General features: G+C 34.3%; 1 protein-coding gene across 1 annotated transcript in view; it reads left to right on the forward strand.

Moving 5' to 3' along the window:
- The first annotated feature begins 13,125 nt into the window (after nt 1-13,125).
- LOC124353969 (cytochrome P450 4C1-like) overlaps nt 13,126-17,045 on the forward strand; it is a 30,163-nt gene continuing 26,243 nt past the window's right edge. Inside the window, exon 1 of the mRNA XM_046804063.1 lies at nt 13,126-13,801. Within this exon, the coding sequence (XP_046660019.1) occupies nt 13,667-13,801 (135 nt within the window). The 5' untranslated portion in view covers nt 13,126-13,666. The remainder of the gene's footprint in view (nt 13,802-17,045) is intronic.

The raw sequence follows: 17,045 nt of genomic DNA on the forward strand, positions 1-17,045 counted from the left end.
TAAACAAGCACACAACTATTAACTGTGTGAGGTGGTGTTAATCAGTGAAGGCCACTGTCAGGACAGTTAGTCCCCGAGCCAAGTGACCCGTATATGTGGGCTCGGTTCATTGGCTGTCATTCACGCCTTATTGGGCTTCGTTAACTGGTTTTCACCGCGGGGGGACAGATTAACACTGGATTCGTTTATTGGCGTACACCAGTCAGCCACCTATTACAAGATTTTGAACAGAGATCAATAACTTGAAATATTGTTTTTATGATAAACACTAGGTGACCCTGCACGCTCTACGGATCAACTTTATCTCGCTTATTTGCCCCGATTCATCAGTTTTTAAAGATAACTTGTCAAAATTATACGATCTTGAATTGTGTACAAGAAATATTATTATGATTTTTTAACAACCGGATGCGAATAATTCTGACGACTTTCTTTGGTTTTATCAGAATAAGTGGAAATTTATTATTTAATCGATAGCTTAAAATGTGCCTTTATTCTTGCTTATTAATGGTGGAAAGGAAGACCACACGCCCTGACTAACCTAACGATTTTGCTTTATCAGACTATCTGTCCTGACTAAGCTAAAGTTTGCTAACTGATTATCTGACACTGACTAAGCTAAAGTTTGCTTATCTGAATATCTGTCCTCACTAAAACTAATGTTTGCTTATCTGACTGTCTTTGCTGGCATTTGACCTTTTGACACCAAAATCTAAGGAGTTCTTCCTTGGACAAAGAGAAACCTACCTATCAAGCAAGTTTCAAGTCTTTACGATCTTTCTGACAAGACTTATATCACAGACGGACGGACGGACAACGAAAACGATTTAATCAATAGGTGAAGTGGCTTGTGAAAAATGAAAAGTTCTAAAGGAAAAAATACATTCCTAACTGAAGTGTAAGCTTACTTCACTGTCAACAAAAAGTGTATCACTAGATAAGGATGATGATACACTGTAAGTAGAATGCAGTCATCATACTTTATCTTGTCCATTTCGCTTTATTTCCTCGCCGTCTACCCTCGTAACTCTGAAAAAATTCGTTGCCTTCTATGTAGGGACAGTCAGGAATTCCAGTTATAATTCCCCTTTCGAATCCATGAAGCGACACAACAGTGTTACACAGTTCCATACTTAATTACTGATTACTTTGATACATTCATGGCTTCCAAACGACTTAATCTCAACGCGAGAGTACTATACCATATTTACGATGTAATTATCACAGAAATATCGTCAGTATCTTCACAGTCCAGTCAGCATCGGTGTCAGGCGCGTTATTACGACTAGATTACTAAAACTATAGAAGAGTAGCGCCTGTTTTCCGAAACAATTATTGAGTGATGGTCCCAGAGCAAAAACTGTCGCTACAGTACGACACATAAATAATTCAGATATACACAAACACGTTTTGTAGTTGAGTGAGTTGGTCATTGTCCACCCCACCCCCACTCTACTCCACTTTAAAACCTCCTTTTGTTAAACTCGTTACACGTCACCTAACCCCCCCCCCCTCATCCCATTCCATCTGTAACGTTCGCTATGACAGAAACATCCAAGTTTTAACAATGTCGTTGCTCAGCGCATTGTTTCCAATTCTACATTCACGTTTTCTCATTGCCAGTTTAGCGTAGTTTTTAGTGTGACGATAATATTGACAGCCTTCTAGACTGTTGCCGTGTTTGAAAAACAATTAATGAAAAAGTTCCAGTTTTTTTTTTTTTGCCAAGAAAAATCGATCCACAATTCCAGATTTTAAACCGAGCAAATTAATAAATTCTTACCGTTACCATTTATTTACAAATATTACATTTGGCTACGATGGTACGATCCATTACTATCAACATTGGCTCAGTTATGAACGTATTGAGTGCATCATAACGTAGAAATAATGGGTCAACACATTGGCTCAGTTATGAACGTATTGAGTGCATCATAACGTAGAAATAATGGATCAACACTTTCAACATTGGCTCCAAAATAAAAATGTCTAGCTATTTAAAAAATGTTTAATGGAAGTCCAATAAATTATATTATATTACAAAACACAGATTTATTAGTTTTTATACATTAGAAATACCTCCAAAGCTGTGTTGTTTAACATTTATTCTATAAATAAAGGATTGTGTAACAATAATAAATAATTACGGAATAATTAAGGAAGCAAGAATGTAATGTTACTGTCGGACTGAAACAAGGTGGAATTAAATATATTTTATTTTCCAGCGTTATTACCAAATTACTGTAACTACGTTAGTACTATTTACTGTGTTTTATAAAAATAAAAAAAACATGCTATTATGTTATAAAACCTTCCTCGAAAATTAAAAGCTATTATTTACAAAAACTGGCTATCGTATCATCAATTCGAATAATAAACAAAAACAATCCTGCAAGTGAATCGAAGTCGAATGTAAAAGGTGTGGGCATAATACCACATATACTTAGATAGTCCACAGACTGTACTGAACACTGTTTCTTTTACATTCTCTTCAATTAATTCGAATAGTAACTTTTGACAGAATCAGTTGATTGCTCATATCCGACTAGACATGATAACCACTAAATTAATCAGTAAAAGAGATTAGTTTGGAGTTTCAATGAAATTGTTTGTGCCCATTCTGTGCGATACATTTGTAACCACGATGCTCTTAGTTTCGACGGTAGCAGTCAGTTCTCTAACGCATATAAACGTAATTATCACAACCGATAGACCACGTCCGTGCGGTGCGTAAGTACAGTACTTGCGTAAGTTCGCAGATGATGAGATGGCGGTAACGCGACCCCGCAACACAAACAACCCCCGCCCCCTCCCTGACTCGGTTTTAATTGACAGTCTGTTATTTACAGTTTGAGCACCCTCCCTTCTGTTCCCATCAATATCGCCCGCCAGCCAAGTTGGTCGACGGCGCCCTATACACATTTGCTAGTTCTACTCCAAGTCAAATCATCGTCGTTCATGAATAAATTAGACTGAGATTACGATGAACTTTGTTGTTATTTTGGCCCATCTTTGATCGCATCTCATTTCTAAAATTGCTACGAACAACCCTGTTAAAATTTGTACGATGCCTTAGGAAATCAACCGAACGGTATTACCGTCAAAGACAGACACGTAATTTAGGGGTTGATTTGGTTGTGTTTAGTAAATTGACACTTCCAAATCCCACCTCAAGAAGAATAAACGGTATGCTGAATAGCGTACTTTTGTCAAAACTACCTAAAAAATGAGGACGATTACGGTTTTTATTAGGGTAAGGGACTAAAACAGTACATACCACGAACCTTCCTTCAGCAAATAATTCGAAGCTAATACAATGCCCAAATGTCCTAGCAATATATTACTATTCCCGTACTCGCATGCGTCACAGAAAGCAGTCTACATCGAACCTTGAAATTACAATTTTCATAGGGAAACCAGACCACGTGAACGATTGAACGTGTGCTGCCTTACAATATTTTCTACTAACAGACTCAAAAATCACCTAATTATTGATTAGGTTTGACCATGACATGTGCCACACAACAGGCAAGAAGTACGGCATAGCAGGGTCGCACAATAATACGGCATACATTAATGATTTTTATTTCTGAGCCTTCCATCCCTCTTTTAACAATGATTAAATGACTAAAGCAATAGTATAACGATGATAGAATGCATCGCACAATTCTATAATGCAATGGCTTTAACTCTTTTACAAGAATAGCTTGAAATACAGGTGAATACAGAATAGCAGTGAGGTGAGTAAAGAAAACTGACGTAAAAATGCGAAGAGGTTCGGAAACAGCGAATGCGCGTGTGCAGCCGAAACGGCAATGTTCCCACAAGAACATATTAAAGTACAGTGTACATACAACAATGTCGGTAATTTTCACAAAATTGGAAAAGACGGACGAATGATCAAGCATGTCCATTGAAGAAACGTGGTATATCATTACAATAGTGGGCCTCCTTTTTAAACTTGACGTTTTTAAATAAGTAATACATCCCTATTATTAAATAATTAAAGCAAAAGAATTCTGTCAGGCATGGTACAACGCTCCGTAACCGAAATGCCAGGCATAAACTTCCATTTCAGTCGAGATTTGATGAATTGGTGTCATACGAAAACGATAAACGCCAATAAAATAAGACATCTTTACTTTTTTTTTTTAACGCTTGAAAACTAATCTGGTTTCCAAGAATTAGATCCTAGCAATCTTGCAATATTCATATGACAAATTTTTAAAGATAACCCCATGTTTGTTTAGTCTTACTATAATTATTTCTTTTCCATTACAAGAATTTATGTCAGGATGGGTAATCTATAAAGTTCCCTCAAACCATGACACCCTACGAAAGATTAATATTTTGAGAACATATCAAAGTACGCCAAGCTTGATATGCCCGGACACAGCAGAAGAGAAGGGGTCGACACGGAAGCCACCCCATCACGGCCCACCACTAACAGGGCAGTTTTAATTTCCTATGTTTACACTACGGGTGGTCGTCCGGTCCCTGTGTTAATCCCGTTAGGTTGTTCACACTCGCACACGCGTTGAGAAAAAATAATATGAGAGGGGAGGGGAGAGGTTGGTAATGTATGTCTGCACCAGTTTACAATTTGGCGAATGAAATTAAGATACAATCTGTGTTTATTTTTGTGCCAATGGAGACAAACGTACCTTCGTTTATTTCAAAAGTCGAGTTAATGGATTTTGAAATTTGCCCATTTAATTCCAAAATGGAAATTATTCATATAAATTAAAAACGACCGAAAGCACCACGAGTGCAGCAAAGAACCCACAGTCTCTGGGATGATATTAATGTGCAGTCTGTCTGTGGAGATACCGAAATATCCTTTAACCCTTTGAATGCCAAGCACTCTTTTGGTGTTTGCGTAGTGTTCAAGAAAATATTTTTAATGACCTTTCTTTAATTATATAGGAGAAAAGTAGAATAAAACTTGTAATATTTATTTGAAGAATACAAATTTTTAATTTTTAAAAGTTTGCAATACAAAAATTGTATTGTAAATTTTATCATCTTAATTTATTTGTACGCATCTTTTTTACTGTTCCATCTGTACATAAAAACAAACATACCGAATTTCAATAAAGTAAGTATCTGTATAAACTGGGGTTTGATTTTTTTTGTATTTGTGTACTGTTTCCACTAAATAATTCAAAACTTTTTCAAAAATGAACAATGGAATGGTTTTTGTTTTATTGTATTGGAAGATATCACTTATATTTATTTGGATGGTAAAATCTATTGAAATTTTGAATTTAAAAAAGTATACAACAACGTTTTAATTTGTTATTCTTTTACGATGTTGATCAATCAAAAATTGTATTTTTTTATCTTAGTACATTTGTATGCAAATTTATTATTGTTCCCTTTGTAAGGAACAAGTATAAACTTACCAAGTTTCAAACAAGTAAATATCTGTAATACTGAGTATGACTTTTCATACACATTAGTACAAATATTGAAAATCTGCACTAGCATAAAAGCAGTTTCTTATATTTGGCAAATCACTTTTTGATGTATTATGTATACAATGGGGACTAAGTACAATGCTACATGTCAACATTTACATTTAGTGACAGAATAATAAATATTCGATCTAGTCGGCCCTCGGCATTTTTCGAAAATAACCGCGGGCCGATGTCATTGGTTATTGGCGTCAAAGGGTTAAATACCGGTTACCACTGAACAGGATGATAATCCAAATCCTAATCCTCTTTAAAGTAGCAGAACTTGGTCTCTAAAGTTGTGATATTAACTGAAAGGGTCTGTCAAATGTAATCAACTGTTCTGTGTAAACTTTGTTTTAGGACAAAACAACCATATGTTTAATTAATGTAAACAACTATTTTCAATTAGTTTACATTTATAGCGTGTAAATTTTCTAAGGAGTAACCATTAGTTTTCATGCCATTTTTAGGTTTCGTCATTTAGGTAAGAACCTTAGAAAAAGTCCTATATTATAAGATGGTCAGAATTGGACTCAGAAGACTCCCTTTCAAGCAGACAGCAAGAACTATTATAGATTAAAGTTTGCTGGACTGTGTTTTTAAACTAATGTTAAAATATTAAAAATATCTTTCATTTTATAAAGAAATAAACATGTAAATTCCATTGTTAATGTATTTTAACTGTACGTTTTTAGAAAATATTAAATATAAAAGACAAACTTTCTATCTAACCTTTAAGATAAATTAAATACTGTAAATATACCCATATTTTGAGCCATTTTAGTTGTTTTGACAAAAGTGTGATTTGTATTTTTTTATGGTCGGAAAATAAGGCAAAATCAAACTAAGGATCAAAAATACTAAGAAACTAATTAAATTACAATGGGTATACATATACAATTTTGAAATATTTTCTTGTTCGTGCCAACACGGCAAACCCCCATTGGCATCGTAAATACAATTCACTCGAACCAGCAAAGGTTATACACATGCAACGGCTACTAAATTGCGTGCAAGGCACCGGGTAACTTCTAGAAGTGCACATATAGAAGACAAAGCAGTCTAACTATACATCTAAAGATTGTTATGAAACTTATCTTAATTGTATTCTGACAAAAGTAGGCTTCTCAGAGCTGTGTATGTATATGTATATATATATATATATATATATATATATATATATATATATATATTATCGAGAAAAAGGTAAAATCGCGTATGGAACAAAAAAAAAAAATATATTATATATATATATACTCAGACCGGAGTAAATGGCCATAAATATACACTTATTAACTTGTTTTCTTGGTCGCGGTAAGAATGCAACTCAACACTGACGTCTTAAAAAACTCACTCGAACTCGAATTACTATTAGAAGTGCTCAAACACGTTCAAAGTCGTGGATAAATGCTAGTAAATATTATAAATAAAAAACATTTGTGTTTCGATATTTTGTATGTTTGGGTGTTTGTTACCCAATCACACAAAATCGAGTGGACAGATGTAGATGAAATTAAGCTATCAGAATAATATAGATATACTTTTACTCCAAAATACTACTTATTATACAATACTTATTCCATAATGTTGTATTTGCATGACAAACTCTCATACGTCGTAGTGTGCTGCAGATTGTTATGAAAGTAGTATTATCTAATATTTACTACAAATGGATGCAGTGAGTCCGTTTTGCACCGAAAAGACATACGATACTGATTAGTTACATATATAACACGTTATATAACTTCTAGAGTAAACCGTAACATGTTTTGAGATGCCTTTGAAGAACTAATACCGAGGGTAAAGTCGCCCAACTGTGGTCAAGAAAATTCATTCGAACCCAGTGCCGGATTGGCCACTAGGCTGCATCCCGAGAGGTGCCGGACGAGATGGCCATACATGTATATAGAGTCTATCGTCCGACCATTCTCTTCGTGTCATCTCGTTTTGTGGCTTTTAAATTCTTAACAAGAAATACATAACGGTGAAAGTTCGATTATCTCGTAGCTAAAGTTTAAGAGCACACAACCGGACACAGAGAGATGTCTCGAATCCTACCGAGCTGAAGATTTTCATAGCCAAATAAAGATCTATAATTGATTTTTGATTCAATTGGAGGAGAGATTATCCAAAGAAGTATTTCCATATGAGAGATAATAATCGTCAAAAGAAAACGGTCGCGGCTTTGCTGAGGAATTTTAATATAATTGTCTGCAGCGCGGCGATAAAATGATCTCTTTCTGGTGCGCGCATTTAAACGAGCAGACGCCGGCCCTCAGCAAATTTATAAAACCAATTCAGTTAAATCTGTGTTAAAAATTAAATGTCTTCAATAATTGTTTCAAAATTACACGAAAAAGGGTAATTACTTGAAGAGCTACATAACGTAACCAATGATGCCGAGTTGTTTTTTTACCCACCAAGTCAAAAATAAAAGATTCTATTTTAATAACAACCTTTTTTATACAATTCTGAAACCACATAGTTAAACACACTTGTAACTTATTTTGTATAAACAAACGTGCTCTTAATCGGATCCCAAGTTTCCAAGTTATGCATTTTTAAAGTTGCAATTTGGTTAAAAAGCGCCAAAATCGTACCCTTTTTTGTCATTATTGATATAAAAACTGGAAATTGTGTTATTGTAAACTATTTTCCTCGTATCTAAACGCATAAATAAACAAAGCTAAGCTTTAATGTAAAGACCGAGAATTGTGATTAAAATTTCTTTAAATACGAATGCATTGCAAAGAGTAACCAGGATCTGATGTTAGTTTTTTTGGGTGGATAATCCATCCAGTCAAAAGTTACAAAGAGAACTTTTTATTTCTATGTCCAAACTTAATTCAGTTTTTGAGTGATAAGGTTGTAACATATAAACACAGCCAAAATTGTCATATTATGATACCCCACTACTCTCATCAAATGAAGCACAATGTGTTTTGTTTTTATCTCAAAAGGTTCTATTATACAACAATTATACCAAATGATAACTGTTCAATAAATAGATGGTTCATAAAACTATATAACTATACATTAAACAAAAACAGTACATGGAACTAGAAATATATAATTTTAAACTTTAAAATTTTAATATTTCATATGGCATAAAGAATCTCATACGACATATTATTCTGAGATAACAGTACACTCTCTTTATAAATACAGATAATGAAGAAATATGCACTTATCCTTTAAGTTAAAAATTATGTTTTACAGAGCTTAATAAATACGCTTTTCATTTTAAAAAGTTTTATTTAAAATTATTTTAATAATCTGTCATCACGAGTTAATTATATACTTAACCATAATTAAAAAATTCAGATAACACAAGGGGAGAGGAGACTGCACAAAAAACGTAACCTTGGACATCAAATTCTGTAAATTCGGAACTGTTTGAACCAGAAGTGCTTCTACACGTGCACGACCGAAATATAAGAAAGTCGCAAATATAAGAATTTTGCTATTTCTCTGATCTTTTCAACTATAAATTCTGGAATAACATCTACTAGATATTCCATGTATTTCAATGATACTAATAAAATCTGTTACACTCTCTAACTTCAGAATTTTAAGTACCGATCCTTAAGTAAACGTAAAGCCCAATTTTATTCGAAACTGGATCAGAGGATTGGAATATCTCCCAGTGACTATAATTTATCACACAAGTGTTTATAATACCATTTAAAAAGGATATATGTCTATGATGTTTTTTCAGCAAGTATTTGTGTGTGAAGTCTCGGGTAATTGATCGTATGGTTATAATTAAATGACACTTACTAAAAAAACAGTAGATCTTAACTAGTAACATGAGTATACATTACTCGCTTATTACGTTTATATCCTTTACTCATATTCGCCTTAATGCAGAAACTATACTTTGGTATGACGTCATAGCAAGTTTGTGCGTCAAAGGAATGAACTTTGGAATATACTTACAGTATGTGCCAAAGAAAGAATAGAGAGGGTGAGAATAAATTTATATAATTAAATGATTTAGTGCTATTTGAAATTGATATTCATATACATATATTACTTATCCATAATTTATATGTAAAATACACAAAACAAATTTATTACGTTAAATAACTAAGCAAATAATTTCATTAAAAGTAGATTTGTATATTAAAACTCGTGTGTTTTATAGTCAAACACAGTGCAATCCTAATTTAACAACGCAACAACTAAACAACATTGTAGTTTGAAATTAGATAAACATTTCAGAGGCAGGTTTTAAATTATTTTGTTGAGTTGTTTCAGACATAAAGAGATAAACAGACTGTATAATTTACTAAACACTGTGAGACTTAAATCTATATTAATATTCATAAAAGTTACTTTTGTTAACGACACAAGCTTTGTGGAAAATAAATAAAACAAAAACGGAACGCTAGACTTAGTCCACATCGGAGATGAAATAAATTTACTCTTAATTCAATTGAACCTGAGATTAGATTCAACTCATCAGGAGGCGTAAGTACTGTATTTTACTAATTTCACACACAATGCCTTCATAATACCTCATCAACGTAGCTGTGTGCACAACACTGAAATTTGTAGAATAACTAAACAGGTATATATTTCAGTTAATGAATGAGATTTAGTCACAATACAAGCATCACAGCGGTCTCATATTTTCTGAAGCGAATTCGACAATAATTAACGACCACAGAAGCATTCTTTGCTACGGCACATTATATTAGGGTTAGTGAACGTCATATTTATAATCTTATTACAAGCAACAACTGTCTCATATTTGTTGAAGAAAATTCACGGGCGTTAGTGAACGTCATAATTTATAATCTTATTACAAGCAACAACTGTCTCATATTTGTTGAAGAAAATTCACGGGGTTAGTGAACGTCATATTTATAATCTTATTACAAGCAACAACTGTCTCATATTTGTTGAAGAAAATTCACGGGGTTAGTGAACGTCATATTTATAATCTTATTACAAGCAACAACTGTCTCATATTTGTTGAAGAAAATTCACGGGGTTTAGTGAACGTCATATTTATAATCCTTATTACAAGCAACAACTGTCTCATATTTGTTGAAGAAAATTCACGGGAGTCTATTTAGTGAACGTCATATTTATAATCTTATTACAAGCAATAACTGTCTCATATTTGTTGAAGAAAATTCACGAATTCGTAAATAAACTAACGACGACCAATTATATGCTACGGCAACATAATTTTATGGTTAGTTAACGTCATACTAATTACACAAGTATCTTTATAATGTTACCAATAATCCTCCATATTTAAAAAGATACTCGCACAGAGCTGTTCCCCAAGGAAACGGAAAGAATAGGTGAAAATTAAAATAGAGCACTGAAAGCAAAATTTAAAACTATGCTAAAAACTATAAGTTTATAAGTAATTTATTTGCATGTAACTTTATTATATGCAAATAAATCAATTTGAATTATAACTGCGATTGAGACGTGATACTATTCAGTTATTTTTTCAGCGTACAGTGTTTTAACAACCACTGTTACCTACCTCATGACCGCTGCCATCCTCCTGGAAGCAGCTGCAGCAGCGACAGTACTTCTGGCCGAGGGTCCTAGCGGAGTACCGACAGCGTACAGTATTTAACAACCCCTGTTACCTACCTCATGACCGCTGCCATCCTCCTGGAAGCAGCTGCAGCAGCGACAGTACTTCTGGCCGAGGGTCCTAGCGGAGTACCGACAGGCGTACAGACACCTGGAGAGCATGGCGCTTATAACACCGCAGACCACAGACCATACATTGACCACCATGGGGAGCGTGCACTGGACACTGTCTTGCATGGCATCACTCTGGCGCCTGCCGTCACTAAATACCGCCCGCACTGCACTCGCGTTTCTTGGGTGTTGCCGGGACACTTATAAAGGCACTTTTGTATTTTCAACACTTTTCCTTCTTTCTAAGTACAACGCTAGTTGGCTACGGTGGTTTTTAACAAAATTAAAATCGTAGAGCTGAAATTTAAAGAAAACTGATTCAAACAAATTATTTATATAGATTGTTTTTGTTTTAAATTATATGGCTAAAACGACAAAATGGTATAAATTTCGGATTTTACAGCTAAATATTCACACTCCACGCTTTTTCTTAACCATCCCCAAGTGAACGACTTTGGTTTTGCATTTTATTTTAATTGTATCGTATAGTTATTTCTGTAATGTGTTCAGAACATATGGTTTTAGGCAAAATAAGAATATGTAAACCACGTGTCGCGTAAAAGGCTTCCTAATCGTAGACAGAAAAATCCTGTCTACAGACAGGCGTGAAAATGCGGCGGTATACTACCGTAAAGTAAAACATTCTCAATAAACACTGATTCTGAAACCAAACCTCGTGTAACTGCGCAGCCAGGCTACACCCGACAATATATCAGCATCAGCGGTCGGGTGGACACACTTCCTGCGGGGGGGAGGGCCGACCGGACTACTCATCAGTCGACAAGGCCGTACGTTTTAGCGGAGGGTCACGAGGGGACCGGGCCACAATTTGGCAACACATTCTGCAAATACTACAGCAGCTGTCACCAAATCAGAAGAAATGCTTCGTTCGCCGTTTATTAGTGCAAGTGAACTGGATTTCCGAACCCCTGCGTTTATAAAACTACCAATCTCACAATTCTAGGTAATTTTTATTAGCACTGTACATCGAGTAATTCATAACTTTATACTTAATTCTGATAGATTTCAAAAAAAGATTAAAAATGATTCCGATACGAATCAGCGATCTTAATTAAATTATACTAATAATAGTTAGGTATTAACGGTTCAACTTCTGCCATTGTTATAAAGGTGACAGAATAATTACAGACATACGACAAATATTGTGTTTTACACGCCCTGAGGTCCTCTAAACCTAATATTTAAACTGATGAGGATTGACACGTCTGTTTACAGGTATGACAGTAACATCGCTTGTAGGCTACATATTTTTCATGAGTTTAACAATAACTTATTTAACAAAAAAATGAATTAGGGGTGGGTTTTGGTAACTAAAAACACTTTTAATAGGATCGCATATTGAATAATAAATACCTTTTCTGTGTTTGATATAAATAACTCATGTTGAAAGCTTTCACGGCTAAAATCAATGGCACCATGACAAACAACTGATTACCGCCCAACAAGTCCAACATTTCCCTGTCATTATTCGAGAAATTGGTTGGGCACGAATTTTAGAGACACGGTTATGAAAAATACTCGTTTAAAACGCAAAAAAGTGAGTTCATTTCATTATATAAAAATCAACTTGGTTTTTCATTGTTAATAAAAAAATTAGTTATGTTTTCTAAATGCTCATGTTTTTAAAAGTAAAAGTAGGATGACGAGGTTTTTTTTAAGCGTACTTGGTATATTGTTTTTATAGTGATGTACAAAATTTTGATAAAACTTGTGTTTAAAAATATTCTTTCATTCTTCGTGAATAGTCACTCCTTTCTGGTCCTATTAGGCGAGACCCCCCCCACCCCCCCCCCCCCCCACCCCCCCCCCCCCCCACCCCCCCCCCCCCCCACCCCCCCCCCCCCCCACCCCCCCCCCCCCCCACCCCCCCCCCCAATTAAATTTACCCATTCAAAGGTATTTTAGGCTCCACAAGCTTACATTAATTAATCAGATAATCAATATAAATAAATAATTAGATACAGATGTTATAGTACAATTGAAGCAGATATATTTTAATGACTGACTGACAAAACTTAAATACAGTGAGGACATCAAATCCACCCTATTATAACCCACCATTTTGGACACTAATATTGCACAAAGACAAAAAATACTCAAACTAATTTCAGATAATTTTAATATCTTGAATTAAAATGTTTTTAAACTTTGTATAAAGTTATCCAAACCCTGATACATTTAGTGTTCTAATATTTTTTCTATTCAATATCATTAACTTATAAGTGGATTTATATGTTATACATATAAAAGAAATAAATCAATCACCAGCCAAGCTAGATATTGATCGAGGGTAAAATGGGAGTATATCAAAAAGGTTTAAAATGTCAAACAATAAGTTTTCTCAAATATATTTGTTTGCTTCACACACACTTCAAAAACCGTCATGTATGTAAATAAAAGTAAAATCAGTGTCAACCAACCATTTATATGAGCAATGACTATTTGACAGAAAATGGTTATTTTCAGTTTGGTTGACGTTTTATCATAACAGTTTTAAATGTTTTTTCTGAATGTTCCCCAGATTGCTAGAGATCATAGCCCATCGCAATTTTGATGTGATCCAGAGGTCTTTCATCTTTGACTTTCTACCGGAAGGGAGACGCCATAATAAACTGATTAAATATCTTCACAGCGTAACTGAAAGTGTGAGTAATTCTGATGTGAACTAAAAACAAGAATAATAATAATGCTATAGGTTATTATTAAATACATAACAGGTAGTAGGAATTGAAAATATAGCAGACAATCAATGAGGTAACTAGAACAATAACATCCCAACCACTGACTATGTTTTAAGGTGTGTCCCAAGGCTATGTTATGGGTTCTGGTCTATTTATATCATTTTTCAGTGATCACCTAACCACATTAACTCATACTGCTATCCACTCATCATGTACGTAAACTCATGACACTGTTTTAAACCACCACTAACAAATCAACTAAGCTCCTTGAAATTGATACTGCTCATCAAAACTGTTTAGAGAATTACCTTGTTTTTAATGAATGAAAGATACAAGGTGGACAACTTATCTTTATAATTAAACCTTATCTTTGAAAGAAACAAGGTTCTGCAGTTAATGGTCAGAATAAGATTTTCAGTATTTTATTCTGTTCTGTACAGACAAAACATCACTAAGGCCTCAATAAGGCAGGAGTTCCTTGTGTGCATGGTAAAAGGTAGTCTTACCTAAGAATTTTGAGGAATGAAAAACTTATGAGAGAAAAGGAAGAGCTGGGGTTGAGTTGTCATTGAAAATACTATTTTAGCAAGCAATGGAGTGGCTTTTGGTTAATCAAAGAGAAACTTATTTTTTGATGTCTCACAATGTATAAAAATTTATACCCCAATTGTAGCTGCTATAGTACGTAAGTATAGATAAACAAATACATAAATATTTAATTAGTTTTCAAAACTAAAAGTTGTTAAAAATTCTAGAACGATAAATTAATGTTATAATATTAATAAAATGTTATTTATAACAAACAAACATTGAAAATATAACCAAGATGTTATATGTTGTTATAACCAAATAATATTTATGCTGTTTATATTATTTGTTGCCCAAATTGTAGCAAGATATCAATTTTTAAAACTCTTAACATTAGGCCAAAACAATTAATAAAATATTGAAATTCGGATTTTGATCAATTCTATGAATTTTAGAAATACCCAAGTACAGTTTTTAACGAACAAGAAGAATATAACTTATACAATGAATAACGAGTTTGCTGTAAGTGTGGATGATATGAAACACAATGCAAAAATGAGTATACTTCATATGACCAATACATATTATATATTATGAGACTAACCCATTTATATATAATATTACTAGTTGATCCAACTAACTTGCTGTGGCTTGTTATTACACGATTAATATTATGTACAAATTATGCATTTTTATGTATTGTACTAAATTTGTAGGCTTCACACGTGTATGAGCACTTCTGGTTCAAGTGAATTATATCTCCGTCACCAATGTTGAGTTTGGCTTATTGCTACAAGCAAGAAAATCTATAAAAAAGTGTATGGTTGCAGAAAATGTTGATATAAGAAGTGATGTTACTATTAAGCTTACTCTTATAAGGCTGTAAATGTAAATAAACTGACTATTATGGTAAAATTAATTAAAACGTAGACAATAGACAATAGACAAAATTCTTTATTCATAATCTTCAAGATTAGAATGGTGTCATAAAGTTTACATGTAATAAAGTTTATGATGGTTATGTAAGTGTAAATAAGTTATCAGTTCTCCAGTTAAGAAATTCTTCAATTGAGTAGAAGGGACGTTCTTGGAGCCATCTGGTTAGTTCCCTTCTGAATTGCTGTTTGTCTGCAGTATGATTTTTAACTTCAGGCGGTAGTATGTTCAGGAATTTGGCGCCCATATAAGTAGGTTGCTTCTCAAATAGAGTCAATCTATGAGAGGGAAGTGAGTAATTGTTTGCTGCTCTTGTGTTGTGTGAATGTACATCTCCTCTTCTTGGTATGTTTTGTTGACTGGTAATGGACAGTTACTTCTAATATGAATAGGGCAACTGTTGTTAGAATATTTAAGTTTTTAAAAGCTTCCCTGCATGAATCTATTGGTACTAATCCTGACATTATGCGGATTGCTTTCTTTTGCAGCACCATGATCCTGTTAGTGTTAGTTTTCGAGGAGCTGCCCCAGATGGCTATACCATATCTCAGGTGGCTTTCAAAAAGAGCGTAGTATGCCCATTTAATTATTTCTGGACTACCAACTTGTTTTAATCTCCTTAGGACATACAATGATGTACTGAGTTTTCCACATAGCTGATCTATTTGGTCATTCCAGGAGAGAGTTTCGTCTATGACTAGTCCAAGTTACTTTACATTTTGCATTCTTTCAGCCTCTGGTAGTTCCAAAACTTCTCCTTTGCTTCGTCCAAGTATTAGTTGCTGAGTTTTAGTGCTGTTCAGTACTAGATCGTTGGCTTGACAATATTCTATTGCCATATTAATAGCTATATATGAGTCTATTTCCAGTCTGGTGGGCTTTTTGTTTTGTAACAGGAGTACTGTATCGTCAGCATACAATAGCATAGAGCAGTATTCTCTGAGGTAGTCAGGGAAGTCACTAACAAAAATTGTATACAGATGGGGCCCAAAACTGAAGCCTTGTGGGACTCCTCTACTGACTGGCAGTGGTGTCGAGGTAGTTTTTGTTGTCACTCCTTGTGTTGTGCTTCTTATTTCTACCGTTTGCATTCTGTCCGTTAGGTAGCTCGTAAACCAGTCAGCAGTTTTCCCTACCACTCCCGAGTCTTCAACTTTTTCACTAGCATGTCATGGCTTAGCAGTCAAAAGCTTTTGTAAAATCCAAGAAAATAGCAGTTGTTGTATCTCCTTTGTCTATTGCTTTTATTAAATATTCGACAATGCTTGTTAGTCCAGTTGATGTAGATTTACCTCCCATAAAGCCATGTTGTTCTTGGGGAAGAAGGTTGTTAGTATTGAGATGGTTTAATAGTCTTGATAACACAATCTTCTCGATAATTTTGGATATTGCAGGCAGTAGGGATATTGGCCGATAGTTACTGGCTTGTGTTGGATCCCCTTTTTTGAGTTTAGGGTACACTTTAGCTAACTTCAATTTTGTTGGGAAGATGCCCTGTGCGAATGACTTATTTATGTTGGTCAGAGGTAATACTAGATGATCTTTACATGCTTTAATAACTTTAGTCGAGATGTCATCAAAACCAGCTGAGTTTTTCTGTTTCATTGTCTGTATAGTTTTCCTAACTTCCTGTTCAGTTGTCGGTGAGAGAGAAGCGTGTCTTGAATGTTGTGTATAATGGAAGGTCGTTTAACTAGGTGACCGTCATATGTAGCTTGTAGTAGGATGTTATTAGCGACATTAG

The sequence above is a fragment of the Homalodisca vitripennis genome, chromosome 2 (assembly GCF_021130785.1).
Source record: "Homalodisca vitripennis isolate AUS2020 chromosome 2, UT_GWSS_2.1, whole genome shotgun sequence".
Taxonomy (NCBI): Eukaryota; Metazoa; Arthropoda; class Insecta; order Hemiptera; family Cicadellidae; genus Homalodisca; species Homalodisca vitripennis.